Source organism: Notamacropus eugenii, chromosome 7 (assembly GCF_028372415.1).
Source record: "Notamacropus eugenii isolate mMacEug1 chromosome 7, mMacEug1.pri_v2, whole genome shotgun sequence".
NCBI classification, from domain to species: domain Eukaryota; kingdom Metazoa; phylum Chordata; class Mammalia; order Diprotodontia; family Macropodidae; genus Notamacropus; species Notamacropus eugenii.
Window position 1 is genome coordinate 148,754,415 of NC_092878.1, and position 20,193 is coordinate 148,774,607.

Sequence of the window (20,193 nt, forward strand, 5' to 3'; positions counted from 1 at the left end):
GACATTGCACAATATTGTCAAAATGGCTGGGATTGTGTTACTGGGAAGGCAGTCCCCAAAATGCAGGTGCAGTTATGATCTAGACCAAACAGAAGGTCTGATGGTTTCCTGAAAAGCACTTGAATATTCTGAATTCATTGTACTTTACTTTTTATAGAATCTAATTCTTCCCTACTTGTTTCTTTTTTTGTTTGTTTGTTTTTAACATTGGAGGGGAGCTTTTCTATCCTCAGCAGTTCGTTTTTGAGGTCTTAGAATATTGTACACTACAGGTTTCTTGGCCTGCGGAGGTCTTGAGCTCTTTTTCTTTAATGATTAGAACAGGAACAACAACACTTGTTGACTTGAGAAATAATTCTGTTCTTACATTTCCTATTAAAGTGCTTGTGATACTTTTGTATGTCTTCTGTGGTCATGTTCCTTAGCTAGACATAGACATTTTTGATTAAGTCCTCTTCTCTGAAGGTGAAGAGTTTATTGATATTTGAGATAGGTAAAGATTGCTGTTTATTCATAGTTCCCTTTGTGTTATACAATACTGATTTTTTTTTTTTAGTTATTTTATATGAAACAGTTACTGCTAAAGTTTAGGGCATTACGTGTAACCATGGAATAAGGCTAAAAACCAAATGACCTTCCTAGGGATAAAATCCATCATAGTAAAATGAGGGAAGTCATTTAAGAGTTCGCTAATCAGGAAGATACAGGGGTGTGCCAGCTAGTAATCTAGCTGAGTTTGAACTTGAATCAAGAGCTGTGAAGTATTTCCTTGTCTGAGTTGGCTTTAAGATATTTCATTGATTTGAAGCTGTAAACATGCTACATCCTGGGAAGGTATAGGCATCCACAGGGATCCGGGGTGGCTTTATGATTAACCCAGCCAACATTGATGTCTTCCCCACTTCCAGCTTGGACCACCACAGCCTCCAGGCCCAGAGTGGGGAAGACAGAGGTAAACTCTCCCGTGATTATAAAGTAAATATTCGATTTTTAGCATAATAGGCTTGGCTGTAGGCCTTTTACTTTTCAAACAAATTAGCGTTTTACTTAGAAACTAGTCTCAGACGTTAGTCTTAATTAGATTTTGTGTATCAAACGGTCTATATCCTGATTTCAGACCTCCTAAAACTAAGGTTTATGAAGTTGTTCTTTAGAATCTTTTACTGAAATGAGAGGGGAGAATTAGTGACTTTTGGATGAGAAAAATGCTTGTCAATTTCTGCAACATATATGCTTAAATTTGCATGGGAAACATTTGATAAGCAATGAGTAATAGAAATATAATTTTATGGGGAATGTTTAAACTACTTAAGTTTACAGAAATTGATAATTCTGCCAAAAATGTGCATGTTTTACTTAAGAAACTGCTGTAGGCTGAGCTTTGTTAGTCTAGTTCTAGGCTAGTAGTAAAAAACGGGAATTTCTTTAACGTGTTTCTGTAATACAGACTTTTTACAAAATCATAGTGTCACATTAGTTTACATAGTTAGGTTTTTAGTGCTTTTGAAAAAGCTAGTAGAAAGTCTTGTTCTAGATTTTTCTCAGTTAGCAATGGAATTCTTGGTTTTTCTTTTGGGGAATTAAGTCATATGTGTGTGCTTAGTGTATGTACGTATATGTGCATCTACATTATATTTCTTCACAAGCAAGCTGCCTAATTTTCTTCTTTTTGTCCCTTGTTTTTTCTCCTCTTTCTCCCTAGCATCATTCACGGTTATGTGCTATAATGTGCTATGTGATAAATACGCCACCCGGCAGCTTTATGGCTACTGCCCGTCCTGGGCATTAAACTGGGAGTACAGGAAAAAGGGAATTATGGAAGAGATTGTTAACTGGGATGCAGATATCATTAGTCTTCAGGTAACAGCAGAAATTACATTGTCTTTCACTTAAAGACAAACTCGTTAAAAAATTGAGCAAAACTTGAGAACAAGGACTTTAAGGAGACTATACGTAAAAGTACTTTTTTCCCCTTTCCTTTTTCTTTTTTAATCTGATAAGTGAACATTTTCATTTTAATACAAAATTTAGTAGTTCCCGGATAGACGCTTGGCTTTTCCTGATTGTATTTCACTCTGAGGCTGACTCATTTGTCATGAATTTAAGCAGTTATATTTAGGAACAAATCGTTGAATTTGTCAAGATAGAAAATTAATGAAATAATTTACTAATTTAAATGTGAATAATTATAAGCAAGCTCATGTCTTAAAGTGGCACTTGGAAGAAAAGTGACATTTCTCTCCAGTTGTTCTCTATTGCTTTGCTCTCCTTAGTCCTTAATACTCTTTCAGCTGAGGTTTAGAATCTCCCTAACTGGTTAGGCCATGCTTTGCTAAAGCAAATTTAATTGGAATAAAACTGCATTGTTGTACAGTGACCTCTGTTTTGCTTGCTAGTTTCTCAACACTTTATAGTCATATAGTTAGACATAGGTAATTTTTTAATTCTTGGTCAGATTTAACAATAATTTAAAAAATATGTGAAGGATATGAAGATATTTTAAAAATTGGCTGCAGCCATAAATTCCAGACATAAGTTCTCTTAATATAGGCCATAAATGGGCCGTAGAAAGGCAATTTTAAGTTGCTACTCTATTTCTGACGTTGTTTCTTAATTCCTCTCCACTGTTCCTATGTATGCCTGGGACACAAGTACCGATAGATGAAGTGCTACTTTGGAAAGCCAGATGTTCTGAAAAGGATAGAGAAAGGGAAAAGCAGAATGAGCCACAGTTAAATGATGTGTTTTCAATAACAGAAGAATCAGTCTTGAGAAGCCCCATTGATTTGATAAGCATATAATTAGTAGAAAATTTCTGATGTATGTTAGTTGCTTATTAAGCCTTCCCTTTTTTTCTGGTCATTTTAATTTCTAGAAGAAAGTATCTGTTCTATAGATGAGCAGGTTATTTTTAAAAACTTTGATTTAATAAGATGCAGGGCCTGGAGTCAGGGTATGGGAGGGAAGTATATATATGGAGGACCCAGTAGCAGCAAGACATGAGCTGAAATACTGCCTGAAATAATTGTGTGAATCTGGGCAAGTCGCTTAATCTGCTTGTTTCTTAATTTCCTCAAGTGCAAGATTTTCTTGGGTCTGCAGGTGAGACGGAAATTGAGAAATATGTATTCATAATTTAAAAAAAAAATTCTCCTTTTACCCAGGAATCTATTATTTATTAAACATCTCCTGTAACATCATTCTTTTTATTTTTTAATGGCCAATTTTGAATGTATCTCATTTTAGTTTGTAAAAACATGGGAGCCTTTTATTTTAAATGAACCCCTCCTCTGATGGTTCTGTTACATTTTCCTCAGTGTCTTGTGGGTGATGGATCTTCCTCTCTTTTCTCAGGAAGTGGAAACAGAGCAATACTTCACCCTCTTTCTGCCGGCATTAAAGGAACGTGGATATGATGGATTTTTTTCTCCAAAGTCACGTGCCAAAATCATGTCTGAGCAGGAGAGAAAACATGTGGACGGTTGTGCAATATTTTTCAAAACAGAAAAGTGAGTAAGGGAATAAATCAGAGTGACTAAAACAAAGTTTCTCAACTCTCATGTACTTGAAATCTCCAGGATAATGAAGTCTGCCACGTCACGTAATCTCCATGGGGCTCCCAGTGGTTATTGGGCCTGTCTCAGATGATGGCAGCAAGGCTGGTGGTCTGGACAATGCTGTTCTCAGAGTTCTTGAGTACAGTCTTGGGCTCTATCCATCAGGGTGTGGGGGAAGTCCTAGTGAAGGTTGTGATGGTGCTTATGGGAAGTGAATATTACTTAGCATTCAGAGAATGTGAGTTTTGTATTTGAGCTACTGATAATCTTGTACAGGGAATATAGCAGGATATGTACCCAAAAGCCAAGAGTATTATCTATTAAAAACAGTCAATCCTTGCATTTGTATATGATGCACAGAATCCTATGTTCACAATGATTCTGTGCTGTTCGTGTTGTGTTAGTCTCCCATTTCATTATCCCATTCCTCATGCAAGCAGAGAGGTGAAGATCCCAGGGGTGTCCCAATCAGCCCTCCTGCATCTAGCACTCTTCCTCTGAGAGCAGACACCTTCACTCAGGTTAGGAAATATTTTTGCTATTCGTGCCAACACCAAGATTTAGTCTGTGCCTCCTTCTACATAGTAAGGAAAGGCTCGGGATACACTGGAAGCTTGAAGGAGAGTTCAGATGCTCTTTTAAGGCCTAACCGCATTATGGTCTCTAAACTTATTTGGGTCTCTTTGCCAACGAGCCTTACCATTATTTTTTCTGAAGCCATTTTCTATGCCATTAATGACTTTATTTGGACTGAGTCATTTCACATGTTATGCTTTGGTGTTGTGCTATTCATTATCTGTTTTGTGTTTTAGTGTCCTGCTCAATTTTCACCTTTTCTTTTAAAAGCCTTAGAGCAGGGATTCTTAATTTGGTCCCTATAATCTTAAGTGTTTTAATTTAACTTTATTTAAGTGTTATCTGTTTAGTTTCATTTTTAATGATCTATTTTTAGATATTTAAAACATTCTGAGAAGTTGTCCAGAGACTTCAGCTTATGGCACAAAAAAGGTGCCTTCTTTAGAGACTTCTGCATACCTCTCTCCTCACCCCTTGTGCTAGACTCTCCTGATGTCTCTTCTCCTTCCCTAATATCTCCCATTTCGTTTACACCTAGATGCAATTGAGTTGTGTGTTTGTGTGGTGCTTGGCCGCTCTTCTGAATTCAGTTTCCCTCTCTTGAACGGTACTCCTTAAGCTCATGGTTAGAAACATGGAGCTTCATGGCCACTGGGAAAAAAATGGTCATTGCCGTCTTTCTCTTTAGTTCAGACTCTGATATAGCTGTTTTCTGCTATACTGTGCAGATGAGAATAAAGAGCCCTGGATTTCAAGCTTTGAATTCAGACTGGCTCTGCCTACGGGAGTTGGGCAAATCACTTCACCTCTCCTTTCCAGTTTCCTCATCAGTTAAATCACTGAACTGTATTAAATGGTCTCTTAAGTATCTTACAGCTTTAAATTTTATTGCCCTGTAATTTCCTCAGGCAGACCTCTGTAATCTCCCCACCCTCCCAAAAAGCAACGAACAAAAAACACCTGCTAATTCTAGTGGTCACTTTTTTGTTTGTAACCTTTACTCTTATGTTCTTTTTGTACTAAGAGTCACTTTGTAACCATTATTTCTCTTTGAACCTTCACCACAACCTAGGGAGGCAGGCTGTTATCTCTATTATACAGGTGAGGAAACTAAGGCAGGTAAGGGTTAAATGATAGGACCAGTTTTAAACAGCTAGTGAATATCTGAGAGGTTGTCTGGACTAGCTAGGCTCAGTGTTCTATCACCTGAGCAATTGAATTGTTGTGGAAATTTATTCACCTCTGGTAAGTCAATTCCAGTGTCCTCATGACTTCCCTTCCCCCATCTTTTATGAGTGGGGGTGGTGGTGGTGGTGGTATATGTGACCTGTCTTCTAAGAGGAGAGGGAGAGGGCTGCCCTGGTAAATGTGATGCCTTTAATAAAAGGGGAGTGTAGTACCTACCAGTAAGGCCTTGCTTTGATCCCCTTTAGAAATCAACATTCTATCTGGATTGTAAACTTGACTCTGATAAAAACAACCTGTGGATGCGCTCCTCCCCCTCTTTAGAAATGTGAATTTATCAGGATTTGTCTACTCTTATTAGGAAAATTCCTTTGGGGAAGGAGTTCAGGGCCAGCTCATAGAAGGCTTATGCCTTGGATGTTAAAATTAACTCCTTTCATTTCATCATTTTTCTGAGCTTCCCTGATTCAATAGGGCAAAGCCCTAACCAAGATTTTTATTTTTAACAGAGCCACCTTTGTAGAACTGACAGTACTTTTCAAATGATTGTATATGTGGAGACAGGGAGATTGAAGGAAGAGTCAAGCGTGATAGCGAAGTGGTTATTATTGGGAGGATGGACATGGAGCAGGCAAGGGTGGGTTTGGGAAAGAAAGATTTGTCAGTTATGACTTGAACATGTTGAGTTGGAGAGATATCTTTGCTCTTGAGATACAGTATAAGCCAACAGTCCAGATAAGAGGGTCATGTTAATTGACATAACACAAAATTTGGGGGTTAGGCAGAATTACAGTATCAACAGCATTTTTGCTCTCCTGACATTGAGTGGAAAGTTTGTTTGCTAAAAGGGGACAGCATCTATTAAATTTCTTGATTTGTCTTTCTGATAATTTCACATTTCAGAAGGTTAAGGAAATTCTTATTCTGGAATTAATTTCTGACCAATGAGGAAGAACTAGTCAGTCAAGTAAAAGGAGCTTTTGGGCAGATGATGATCATTGTCTTGGATTTTGTATAGTGAGGGAATGGAATGTTCATACGAAAACAGATAATAAACTAACTTAGAACAAATAGATTTTGCACAATACATTTCAAAGCACATATCCAGTTCCATTGTTAAGGACTCTGAAAAGCATAAGATTTAAGAGAGATAGGAACTGACATTCTAAGAATATGATGTGAAATGTTAATGGGATAACAAGCATTAAGTACCCTCTGGTGCTTGGTGCTGTGTTGTTGTTAATAGAAATACTTTAACACTTTCTCAAGAGGTTTGTAAGAAAAGAACACCCTCCCCCCTCCCCCCCCAGCATAATGAAAGCATAGTCTTGATGAAATCAGTTTGAGTACATTTGTGGGATACCTGGTGTTAAATCATTTGTAAATAATCTGTTGGTTTCATTATATATCAGAGTAGCTTCACTTTGGGTCAAAATATACGAGAAAACTATATTTTAAAAAGACTTTAAAAAAGTAATGTGCCTACCTAATCGATATTTTGACTTCAACTTTGAAAAAGGACATTTACAGAAAACGAATGAAGAGGGGAATGTTTGTAGTTCAGTCATGTCCTGATTTGGAGTTTTCTTGGCAAAAATACTGGAGTGGTTTGCCATTTCCTTCTCCAGCTCATTTTACCTATGAGGAATCAGAGGCTGTGACTTTCTCAGGTCACACAGCTAGGAAGTGCCTGTAAATTGGATTGGAAGTCAGGTGTTCTTTAACTCCTGACCTGATACTCTACTCAAGGTGCCACGAAGCTGCCCCTAAAGGGGGCATGTAAACAGTAGTGAATACAGTGGAAAGAGCTCTGTAAAGGATGTCAATAAGGTAAAAAATTTCCCAAAATGGTCTGTGCCTTACCTCTTAAAAAAAATGTGAAGGACCACAAAACCACTAAAGGTGTGGTTTGGAAAGCCATGTTTGGGAGCCATAGAAAAGCTGTAGGATGTAAGTTCCTTATTGAAATTTTGTCCTTTTCTCTTCAGTGCCTAACATCATGCTTCAGATACAGAAAATGTTTAATTGATGTTTGTTGAAATAATCTGTTAAGACAGATGGTTAAATATCAATAGACAACAGGCAGAAAGGAGTCTTGCCCAGCTCTTAGTTTGCTTCTGTCTTGTATTAAAAGAATTGATGTTCAAATTAACAAGGCCATAATTGAGGGCACAGGCCAGCAGAAGTGAGGGATCCAGCCCCTCAGGTCTACAGGGTTGAAATTTCCTCCCAAGGTATTAAGACCCTCCCCCTCCCCCATGGAGGATACACTGACAGGCTGTGTGGATACAAATAGGAGATTGTCTATAGTCACAGTCCTTATTAAGGTACTTATTTGTGAAAGGAGCTGACTTACACAGTGAAACCAACCTTATAAATTAGGCAGAAATGCAAATGAGAGGGTCATATGAACCACGGTATAAAAATCTGAGGAGGGCAAGATCACCTACAATTTCGATATTAAGGGTTGTTTATTGACTGTTTACTGAAGCTAAAAGCTAAAATGTTAGCTTTGAACAAAGGGAACAAATTCACTATGGATTAGAAATTGGGTGGGAGGTAGGGTTAAAAAGACCATTCCAGACAAAAAGAATTGTGGGAGAAAAGGAATGGATATGGGAAGAGGGCTTATTGAGAAACAGTGTATATCAGACATGTATAAAGAACTTTGTCAAATTATAAGAATATGAGTTATTCTTCAGTTGATAAATGGTTGTCAAAGGATATAAATTGGCAGTTTTCCAGTGAAGAAATCAAAATCCTTTATAGTCATATTAGATTGGTGAATTGGTGAAAGTATGGTTTCCTCATTACATTGTTATAGTAGGACAGTAACATTCATTTGGAGTTACCCAATTTAAAAAAAAAAACCAACAGCAGTAATTGAGAAAACTGTTGGACAGAAACATAGTCTGTTTGAAATAAACAAAGCTGGAAGGAAGGTAGTTTAGGTCATACGGTTGAAGGCCTTGAATGACAAGTTGAAGAGTCTTTTTTGTAGAGACCTACTAAAGGTTTTTGAATAGACAAAATGGAGTACCAAAGTGGTTTCTTCATATACTTACACAGGCAGTTGGTTGGAGGGGAGACTGGAATCAGGAAGAGCAGTATTTATTCCAGTAGTGATGAGGGCCAAAAGGAGAGCAGTGGTACCTTGAGAGATACCTCCTGGTTAGCTTTGAGAAGACAAGGATGATCATACAAAATACTGAGATTGGGTAAATGTTCCAATTTCCCACAAGCTTTATTTTACCCAACAATCCAACGTTGATTGATGTTTCTGAGCTTGCATCTGGGATGTATTCATTGGAAACTAATTCTGTTAAGCCCGTGTTACCCCTTACCTGTTCAGACCACAGAAGTGCTGAGTTGGAATCCATCATTGTTTGCAGAACTTTTGAGACCCTCTCTTCATAGTTCTTGGGAACAAGATGCAGAAACAGTTGGGGGGAGGAAAACTGCCCCCAGCAATGTTTGTATCAAATTCATGTTCACCCATACAGCTTTCCTTTCTAGTAATAATTAGGAAACTTAGCAATTGCAGTCATTCTGTTACATTTATGCAGGAGAGAGCGTGAGAGTGTGCTAATTGTTTAAGAACAAAACAGTGCACTCAAAGGAACTAGAGGGTGGAAGAAATATGAGCATGCCAGAAGAAATGAGGTGTGTAGGCAGTCTCATCCCCGTTCTTCCCAGTTCCCTCCAATAAAGGTGAGCAAGTTTGGATGGCACAGTGAACATACTATTTCTTGTTAATTTTTTTGTAACAAGGAATAACAAATTTTGCCCTGAAAAGTCATGAAGTGAGGTTGTTGAACTACACTGCCTCTCAGTTCCCTTTACAGCCCAGTTTCTACAGTGCGATCATTGTGTGATTTTAATTGAATAGTGCTTGTTTTGCATGTGTAGAGTTCCCTGGTGTTTACTGGAGAAGGTTTTCTGTACTTAGCCGACTTGTGTTCAACATTTTTAATCAGTCATTAAGATGGAAGGGGGGAGTAGCTGTAATACATTGGAATAATCGAATCAAAATTTTTAAGAAAGAATAGCAAATTGTACATCAGCCCCACCAGACATTGGTCCCATGTGCCTGTAGACCTTCTTAGGCCCTTTGTCCAGTGGCAGTAAGAATTGTGAAGTCTCCTGAGGAAGTCGAGTGGTCAGAACCCTGTAAAACCGTGAGTAGAGAGGATGAGCAGCATCAGTTTGTCATGGCTTCTCATGGAACTTATTTTGAAGAGAAATTTTAATAAAGCTGTGTAAGTAGGTGAAATTTAATTTATAAGGCAAGAAATCTGATTTGTAAAATCATAAAATATACCATCAACATAAAAGGAAAAGATCATCCCTGTTTTTGTTGGTTGTAGGACAAGGTATCTACATGGCAGATCGCAATCATACTTTATTTACTGTGACTCCTCACCCAGCACTCTACCCCTTTCTTCCTTGTGCACATATTTATGTATCACCCCTAGAAGTGAACACTATAATTATACAAACCCCATTATGTTTGTTGTATAAAGGAGTGCTGATTACCCTGATGACAGCCTGGCATGGTCTTCCAGACCTGCCACAATCAAGATCGCTGCAGGGAAAGAAAAGGGAGAAATTTGCATTCAGCAAGGCAATTGAAAGAACATAAATATTTTCCTCTCCTAGGCCACCCTCTGTCCCAGATGTTCATGGACCTTTTTGGCAGTCTGGTGATGCCTGTGGACCTCATCTTAAAATAATATTTTTAAGCACACGATACGTAAGCTTCCAAAGAAAACCGACTACATTGAAGTTTATTCAACACAAATGACCCTTGGTTAAGAATATATTCTATCCCTAAAGCACTTTTCTCTGGAGTGGCTGTGAGACTTGACATAGTTATTGCTTACCTTGCATGATCATCTCAATGCCTTTCAAATGCAATTGTGCCTTTCAGATTTACTTTGGTGCAGAAACACACGGTGGAATTCAACCAGGTGGCCATGGCAAATTCTGATGGATCAGAAGCCATGCTGAACAGAGTCATGACGAAGGACAACATCGGTGTGGCTGTTGTTTTAGAGGTCCATAAAGAATTGTTTGGAGCTGGTGAGTACCCCTGGGGTTACTGGACTTCAGGGGACATCACAAGTTATTTGTTCATCAAGTTAAATTTCTTTTTAGTGATTGGATGTCTGGTGAGAGTAAAATGTGACATTTTATCAAGGAATAGAAGACTGGCTAGCAAGTGTGTGTGGTGGAGAGGTCCTTCCGTATATCTTTCTAAAAAGGACGTTTTGAAAAGTATTCCCATATGCCTTCGAAAATGGGAAATGTGTTGGTCAGACTCAATTCAGAGAACATGGGGATTCCTTTTTCTAACTACATTAGCCTTAAGTTTTTAAGTTTAACCCCACATATTCAGCTATCTTTTTTGGTGAGTCACTGCTTAAGTCTTTCCCTTATTGTCTTTCTGAACTCATACAGAACTGGTTGCTTTACTCTTCGTTCCTGCTACCTATCTTTATGCACTTTCTTGCTTTTGGTGATCACTGGGAAAGGTAGGGCAGGAACCAAGAAAAGAGATGGTTTATATCAGTCTGTTACTTTTATTGTTTGTAGTAGCAAGTTGGAATGTCTCGTAGCCCTCTCTGCCTGATGTTAGCCTGTCTTCAGTGTATTTGAGGTTTCTCACTTTGTTTCAAGTTAGGTTTTTTTGTTGTTAACGTTTGTTGAGTATTTTTTATGCAAAATTACACATTCATAAGCCTTTGCAGTTTTTTAGTAAGAGGAATTAAGTATGATGCACCTGAATCACTGAGCTTCTGGTCATCACATTTAATTTTAGCCATTTTCATCGAAGTAGTTATCTTCTCCTAGTTTTACTTTCTTTGTTCTACGCCAGTTAATATCAATCATACATTTCTTTGAATTCCTAATACTCATTTTACGGCACAACATATTAGACACTTGCTGTCATGTACCTCAGTTTGTTCAGAGGTTTGGCAGTAAGTAGACAGGTCAAGTTCCCATTCTTTTTTATACGACCTGGATTTAGAGTTGTAATGGATTCTGGTTCAACTCTTCCCTTCTAGAGATAAGAAAATTAAGGCCAACTAGGGTCAAGCATTATTTTCCTAAGCAAAATTTCCTGGTATTCAGTAGTTCTGATACCAAAAAAAATGCATTTTCAGATTTGAAGAAGAAAGAAATTAAGTGAACAGCTAGTCAGAGGAGAGAGACAATCAGAAGATGTTGTTGAGAAGATAACCTTTGGATATCACTGATTTAGATACTGTACAATTAAACGTCCATGAGAATGTTGACATTTTTGTTTTCTGTCTTTTTCTAACAATCGAATTTAGGTATGAAGCCTATTCATGCTGTAGACAAACAGCTACTTATTGTGGCCAATGCCCATATGCACTGGGATCCAGAATATTCTGATGTGAAACTCATTCAGACTATGATGTTTGTCTCGGAAGTAAAGAACATCCTGGAGAAAGCTTCTAGTAGACCTGGTAGCCCGTCTACAGATCCTAATTCCATCCCGCTGGTGCTATGTGCGGATCTTAACTCCTTGCCAGATTCAGGTATTTAAGAAGTGTCTTACCTTGGCTTTAAATGTTGTTTTTACTTTTAGTTGAAACATAGATACATGTATGGCTGTATCTAGAGAGAGTTTCATCTTCCAGATAATTTAACTCTCTGGAGTAATATTAATAGCCTTTGTGTACTTTTAAATCCGAGTGCTATTGAGAAAATTTTGTGTGAGGGTAATGATTTTCCATTTATCTTTAGTAAAGTTATTTAGAAGCCTTTAAATAGTTTGACCAGATCCTTTGAATATGTATGTGTATATTCAAAAATATGTATTTAATATATTGAAATTTATTGAAATAATTAAAAATATTTTTTTAAAAACTATTGTTAGTTTTCAACATTTGCTTATAAGATTTTGAGTTCTAAATTTTCACCCCTTCTCAAGGCAGTATGCAGTCTAGAATATTATCATTTATTTTAAGAATTAAATTTTAAATGTAAAAATTTTAAACCTTAATATTTTGCTGATTAACATCGTAATTGAAATTTATGTCTCGTGTCACTGTTTTTACCATACTTTGACATAAAAGTAGTACTCAACAATAAACAGTGAAATCCCCTGTTTATTATTGTGCACTTACTGAAATGTTAGAGCCAAATACAGTACCAGCTTCCTTGTACCTTATTTACCTTTATTTAATGCTTTATTTTTTCCCAAATACATGTAAAAATGCTTTTTAACATTCTTTTCTTTATACTTTGAGTTCTAAGAAACTTAGTTTTTGAGAAACTTTCAACTGCTTTCACTCCCCCTAATCTTCCCCCCCATTGTGAAGGCAAGCAGTTTGACGTAGGTTTTACATGTTAGTCATATCGTGAAGGAAAACACAGACCAAAAAAAGGAACTCTCACGAAAAAATTTAAAAAGCATGCTGTGATTCGCATTCAGACTCATCAGTTCTTTACTGGGAGATGGATAGCATCTTTTCATCATCATTTCTTAGGAATTATCTTAGATCATTGTGTTGCTAAGAGTATTTAGGTCATTCACAGTTGGGTCTTTATGCAATATTGCTGTTACCATGTACATTATTCTGCTTCTGTTAAATTTACTTTGCATTGGTTCATGTAAATCTTTCTTGGTTTTTCTGAGAACACCTGCTCATCTTTTCTTTATGGTACAATGGTATTCCATCACAGGCTTATACCACAACTTGTTCAGCCATGCCCCAGTTGATGGGCATCTCCTTAGCTTCCCATTATTTGCGACCACTAAAAGAGCTGCTATAAATAAGTTTGTATGTGTAGATCTTTTTTTTTTTTTTAAATCTCTTTGATACAGAGGTCCATAGTGGTATTGCTAAGTCAAGAGGCTGTGCGCATTTTTTTATAGTCCTTTGGGAATAGTTCCAAATTGTTCTGCAGAGTGGTTGAGTTAGTTTACCTTTAACACCAGCAGTGGTTTAGTGTTTTGATTTTTCCACATTCCCTCCACATTACATTTCAGCAGAAGGTATAAACTATCTGTAACAGCCTGCTTCTATGGATGTGGATTCTATATCAGATTCAAAGTAAAAAAAAAAAAAAGCCATCTATTTCCACTAATTTTTGATCTTGTTAAGATCATTCTTGTGTTGAATCACTGTCAAAGTTTAAAAGAATTCAATTCCAATCAAATTCTAATACTATTTAAAATTGGTGTGTGTGTCTGTGTGAATATTAAGTCTCAGCCCATAGTTTTTGAGGGAAATGTTGAGTTCTAGTGCATGGTCTGTAAAATTGACCATATGATGGATGATACAACAAACATTGGCAGCTGCTCTGAGGGATAAAATAAAGGCTTGCTTCTCAGCCTTCAAGAGAAAAAGAAACCCATTCTTCCTTGCTGTGGAATATTTTGAATAGATGATTTTTTTTGTCGTATTCTGCATTTTACCTTCCATAGCTGTTCAGTGACAGAATACATATGAGGGAATTCAAAGCTTATAGAGTATTTTATTCTCTTACGAGGTAATTTCTGGCAAAACTCTGAAGACACTGAGATAGATGCTAGATTAAACAGAATTTTGTTAGTCTAGTTGTGGAACCAACCATTTCTAGCCTGGAGAACCGTTAGAAACCTGGGGAAATTCCAAGACTGCACTGGGCCTGTTCTGAAATAGACTCCCCACCCATCCCTAGGCTGATCGAAACCACTCTGAACCAAGTCTGTTCATCCTACTCTCTGAGACCCAGCTATGAAATATGCAGTCCCTTGTAAAAGGACAAAAAAATGAGGAATGGCGGCCTTCCTTTGTTTCCTCCACCAGGTGTTGTGGAATACCTGAGCAGTGGAGGAGTGGCTGACAACCATAAGGATTTTAAGGAGTTGCGCTATAATGAATGTCTCATGAACTTCAGCTGCAGTGGGAAAAATGGTACCTCGGAAGGAAGAATCACACATGGCTTCCAGCTCCAGAGCGCCTATGAAAATAACTTGATGCCTTACACAAATTATACCTTTGACTTCAAAGTAAGTGACAGCTCTGGGGTGGTGCACACATTCTGTATTACAGCGTAAGCAGGTGTCCTGAAAGACAAGATTTTACCTTAATATACTGTGTTTGGCCACATTGCATGTGATAAACTTCTGGAAATGAACTCTCATGAGTTTGACCAAGGATGTGGCTACAATAGCTAGGAATGCCTGACAGTGTTTTCAAGCTTTCTTCTTAGCCTTCAGTTGCTCAAAGACCCCAGCCCTGCTGGGAGAGTAAAAAACCTTCAAATAGAGGAATGAGTGGATTAGGAATGTAATCGTGACGTAGCCTCAGGAATGCCTAGAATATGGCCCTTTTCCCATTTAGCCCTTACATGTCCTGACAAAATTTGGGAACCCGCAGTCACCAGCTCCCTGACATTCTTCCCCACACCCGCACATCCTTCTGCAAACATTTAACAGGCTAGACTGGACTCAGCTGTTTTTGCATAGTTTCTCCTTCCTTGGAATGTCATATTTGTACTCACTGCTTATTTCTCAACTAAAACGAGTGATGGCCGACAATTTCAGATATAATTTTTGAATGTATTCATTTGGAGGGGGAAGGCAACAAATAAAATGCTTATTTCCTCTAGACATAGAAGAGATCTTAGCACAGATAACGCTTCTTGGATAATGAGCTTTTGTCATATATACATTGTTCTCTTCCAATTCTGAAATCCTCCTTGCCAGCACACTCCTAACTCTCAAGAGAAGCTTAGAGAATAATTTCAGTTACGGCCTGTCCATAGTTTTCATTAGACCTGTAGAAGGGCTTCTGGGAAGACCCTAATCTGGTAGGAATGGGTTAAAAATAAAAGATGGGAAGAGATAAGATGGAGTTCAGCATAGCAATTTTGGAAGTAGGAAAATTATTTTTGAATGGGGTCATATAGATGTCTTTTCTTCATCCCTGCTTTTTAGCTATTTTATTATTTACCATTCATTCTTTCATGCTCTTAAGGATATCAGGTTCAAACCTGTCCTTGTTTCTTTCAACTTCGTAATCCCCCATGTTAGAGATCAACCCTATGAAAGTGTTAATCACAAAGACACATTTTGAACCATAGTGTAATTGAATAAATGAAAGAAAGAATTTTCTTTTTGGAGAAATTGTGGATCTCATGTATTGAGATCTGTGCATTATTTTCGAATTATATAAAATACACTTCATTGGCCTGAAACCAGTCAATTAGGAAGCATATTAAGCACCAAATATGCTGTTTCTTGATGGGCAGCTAATACAGACAAAACAAGAGTCTGTGAAATTTGTTCTGGTGTTTATCCTCTTAGTTCCTATAGGTAAGCATAGCATCTCTTTCTTTCTTTTTAAAACAGCCACTTAAAATGGATATGGTTTCTGGTAGGTTGAGGGGGAAAATCGATAGGAAAGCTTACAACAGTAGTAACTCAAATGTAGTAATAGATACTGATAGTATTATTTTCTTTCCACATTCAGTACTTTAGCAGCTGTTGTAGAATGAGATGACTCTTAGTGACAAAGTGATTTTTATAACTGATGGCATAGTATTCCACATAAGGTTTTAAGTAAGGTAATGCTTCATTCATTTTTTTAGGCTGGTACTTTAAACATCTCTCAATTATTCATGTCAAGATTAAGCATCTGAGTGAAGGGAAATGTTGCCTATGGTGAAATTTCCCCCTCAATTCAGATTCCTATTTTGAAGCAGACTTCAAAATTTAGATTTAGAATGAGCACTCCAACCCACTGAACATTCTAGTCCAAACTCCTCCCATGCTTCTTTGATACATAAGGGAATATGGGTTTGGATTTTATGGGACTCCATTTTAGAGGTAAACTGAATCCTAGGGAGTTTAGCTAACTCAGGACCCCACAGGTAGTCTGATTGCAAATCCAGTGCCCTTTTATTTGTTCTCTAATGGGATTCTGCAAAGGAGAAAGAGTGAGTTCCACTCTCACCTCAGACACTAGCTGTGTGACCTTGGGCAAGTTACCTAATCCTGTTTGTCTCAGTTTTCCCATCTGTTAAAATGACCTGGAGAAGGAAAAGCCAAATTATTCCAGTATCTCTTCTAAGAAAATCCCAAATGTGGTCATGAAGAGTTTGGGCACAACTGAAAATGACTGAGCAACAACAAAAGTAGGATGTTTCTCCTTATTAAAACAGCCGTCCACTTTGTGTTAGGCTAGTTCTTCATCCAGGTCTTAGAACCATCAGTTTATTTTTGTTTTCACACAGGCTCTGTGTACAAGTTTCTTCTCAGAACTCAGTGATCATCTCCAACATGATGCGTGTGTCTTAGATAGCCCCCCACAATACCCACTTCTGTGCCCACTTGGCATGTCTGAACCTCTTGGTCCTGTGCACAATGGGCTGATTTGTATTCATAGCTCAGAGATTCTTGGATCCTTTTATTCTCATAGACATAACCACTGGTCATGTAGATTGATTTCTATTTCCATTTTGCAGTGTCTTACCCAGGTTTGAGGAAATATGAAGAGACCCACTCTACCTGAAGACCCACTCTTACGGAACTAAACCCATTACACATAGCATGATTAGGCTTCATGTTTTTATTTTATACAAACATACATGCATGCATACATATTTGCATACACACACACACACAATTTTAAGCCCTCATATTCTCACATTTGTTTCTTTTTAAAATGGATTTGAAATAGTTTGATAAATGACTTCCATCTGTGCCATGTGGTAAGGTGGTAAGACCCTGGATGGTCAGGACGAGGGTTAAACCTCCTGATGTTGGGCAACTGAAACTCAGCCTCCCAAACCCTGAATAGGACCCAGACCCTGTTTGTATAGTAGGAAGGAACTGGATTAGACAGGTCCTTCAGATCTAAATCTATGATCCAGTGTACTTTTTTATAATTAGAAGTTACACATATTTCCTTGATAGCAGCTTGTTCTTTTTTTGTTAATTTTTTTAAAAAATGTACTAGTTTCTCCAGTCTGACTTGATGCAGGTGTAGTTTTACTTACACTTACCTTGATATACCCACCTTCTGAAGGTGGTTGGACCAGGTATATAAAGCTTGGTGGTTGTAAGTTTGGTGGCACTCTGCCAGAAATATGGCTCCACAAATATTTGCCATAACTTATAACTCCCACTGGAAAATTGGAAATGTTTTTGAGCTCCTATTCTAAGTCGAAGTGCCATAAATTCAGTTTACTCTCATAATAGACTTTTAAAAAGAATGTCTTATTTTTGCTTGTTTCTTACATTGTTTTTAAAACCTGTTTTTGTCTTCCCCCCAATCTCTTTACAGGGTGTGATTGACTACATTTTCTATTCCAAGACTCATATGAACGTGCTGGGTGTCCTGGGGCCTTTAGATCCTCAGTGGCTGGTTGAGAACAACATCACTGGGTGTCCACACCCGCACATCCCTTCAGACCACTTCTCACTGTTAACACAACTTGAACTCCACCCTCCACTCCTGCCTCTTGTCAATGGTGTTCACTTGCCCAGTAGGAGGTAGTGGAGTCCAGCCCCGCCAAGGCGGGATCTGTTGCTACGGACCTGTACAGTTGTAAATCAAAGTATGTAGGAGTGAAGTATGGCCATCCTTAAGCTGCTTCTTCAGGCTCCTTCCATTATGTGTTTGCTGTAAGATTGTGCACATTTTGGTGCATCTTGGTATCATTTGGCACTAGGGCTGGAACCAAAGTATTGCTCCCTTTCCGTGTTTTTAATTTAGTGTGTTTTAAATATTGGACCTGTTTCTTATTCAGAGAGTTAGCTTTGGTAGTGGAGAAATGATCAGTCGAAGGTCCAACAATATGTATTTATTGCTCCAAGACGCATTTTCTGCCTAATTATATAAAAATGAGCTATCCATCTTTTAAAATAAAATGTTTTCTTTTAATTACATTAAGAAAATTTAAAAATTGAACGGTTTATCTTGCAAGGGAAATGCCTGTTCTCCTTTACTACAAACTGGTTTGCCTCTCCAGATCACTCTGCACATTCGTAAATCATACATACATGAATACATCTGTGTGTGTGTGTATGTGTGTGTGTACGTTTCTGTGTATATAACTCTAGATCTATACACACAAATACACGCTTTGAAAATAAAGCGCTTAATTAGTAGCACAGTGTTTTGTTGGGCAAACATTCTTGCATTTTGGGAGGAGCACGGATAAGACCCAGACCCCATGATCAGTTATGTATTTGTAGGTCTTGTCTTATTGGTGAGACCCTGAAGAGCTCTCTTTCCACTTTATTACACATTGCCACATAGCTTGAAAACAAATTGAATCTATTTGAAGATGGAGTGCATACTTCCTATAGATGGCTACGTTTGTCGAGTCCTATCCCATTTGTTCCTCTGTGCTTTTGCTGCATCGTAGACCTTGAACAACAAAAGTGTTGCCAATTGACCTCTAGGTCCTCTCCCTGACACAGTCAGAGACCCCAGGTTCAAGAGGACAAAGAGACAGTCACAGGAATGCTAGGCACAGCCCAGGGAGTGTATATAATGATGAAATAGCTGCCAGGCTACCTCTTGGGTTATGAAAGATTTGGGGAGATTTAGAGCAGGGAGTAGCTCAATCCCATTCCTTGGATTATTTTTCCTGACCCTAGCTGCCAAATAGCCATCATATGCTTTTACTCCTTGTTTCTGTTCTGTCAGGGTTGAATTAAGAAGCTGCTGGTTCATTCCCAACTGTTGATGCTCTTAAATGTGTTCTTTTATGCCCAGGCAGGGCCAGTGCAAAAGCCTGTGCCTCAGGAGGCAGTAACCACAATGCAATGTTCTGGGGGTGGGGGGGGAATTAGCTGGCTGCTTGGTGTTAATTATGGCACAGTGATAGGAAAAGGTCGTGTCTGTGTTTTTAAGTTTTTCTTTATTCTGCTTTTTTGCTGCTATAAGAGTTTCCTGAAATTTATATTTTAAACTTTTCATGCACTTTACTGTTTCTAGTCTCAAAATGTGATATTTTTATTAAACAGAAAAATTTCCATTATGTGAATGAAACTTTAAAATAGCCTATATTTGTCTCCATATTCAAACACACAGGTCAAAATTTAAATTAATTAGTTTTAAACATATACAATTTATTTCTTCCAGATCTGATCTCTTAGGCTGTTTTATTAGTCTTGAAATGATGCATTTCCTTTGTTTTATAGTAATTTCATCCATAGTAAATTAATCAGGCTACATAAAATATTATTCCCTGGTGGGTTTATTTTGGGGGGAGGAGGGTTGGTGGGATTATGTGATGTCATCTGTGGGATTGTATTGGATGGTTTTACTGAAGCCTAAACTCCCTTTCAAAAGTGCCTAGTGATAGAGGCGTTGTCTGTCATCTATTAAAATTGGACATCATTGTAGTTGAGTGAAGTTTGATGTAAATAAAATATTATTTTAAAAATGTTATAGCACCAAAAAAAATACTTAAGATAATTCCAGGTATCCCTTCTTATATACCTCAAGCATTCAACATCTTAGCCATGCAAGTAATTTGAGAGTAAGTAAAGTATAGTACTGGAAAGTAGAATAGCATGAAAAACTTAATTTTGTGGACATTGCCTTTTTTAATCAGCTCCTGTATCTTGTACTTTGTTTTGGGTGGCTTTTCTGCTCTGGAGGTATGCACTAACAAAACATTTTCCTCCTTTCATATACGCATGTTAATTAGCAATGTGAGCAATATTTCCTACCATACTTCACTCCCAATATTTTTGAGATGTTTGTATAAAATGGAATTTATCGTTCACCTATGATTGTATATGAACCACAGAGGAGCCCATTTATTAATAATAAACTTTTTTAATAGTTAAATGTTATGGGGAAAATAATAAAAAAAAACTGGGAAACATTGTAAA

At 37.6% G+C, this 20,193-nt stretch overlaps 1 protein-coding gene across 1 annotated transcript in view; it reads left to right on the forward strand.

The window, feature by feature from the left end:
- CNOT6L (CCR4-NOT transcription complex subunit 6 like) overlaps positions 1 to 20,193 on the forward strand; it is a 75,605-nt gene extending 55,412 nt beyond the window's left edge. Inside the window, exons 7-12 of the mRNA XM_072623645.1 lie at positions 1,703 to 1,860; positions 3,355 to 3,509; positions 10,249 to 10,400; positions 11,657 to 11,884; positions 14,144 to 14,346; positions 17,627 to 20,193. Coding sequence (XP_072479746.1) covers positions 1,703 to 1,860; positions 3,355 to 3,509; positions 10,249 to 10,400; positions 11,657 to 11,884; positions 14,144 to 14,346; positions 17,627 to 17,839 — 1,109 coding nt within the window. The 3' untranslated portion in view covers positions 17,840 to 20,193. The remainder of the gene's footprint in view (positions 1 to 1,702; positions 1,861 to 3,354; positions 3,510 to 10,248; positions 10,401 to 11,656; positions 11,885 to 14,143; positions 14,347 to 17,626) is intronic.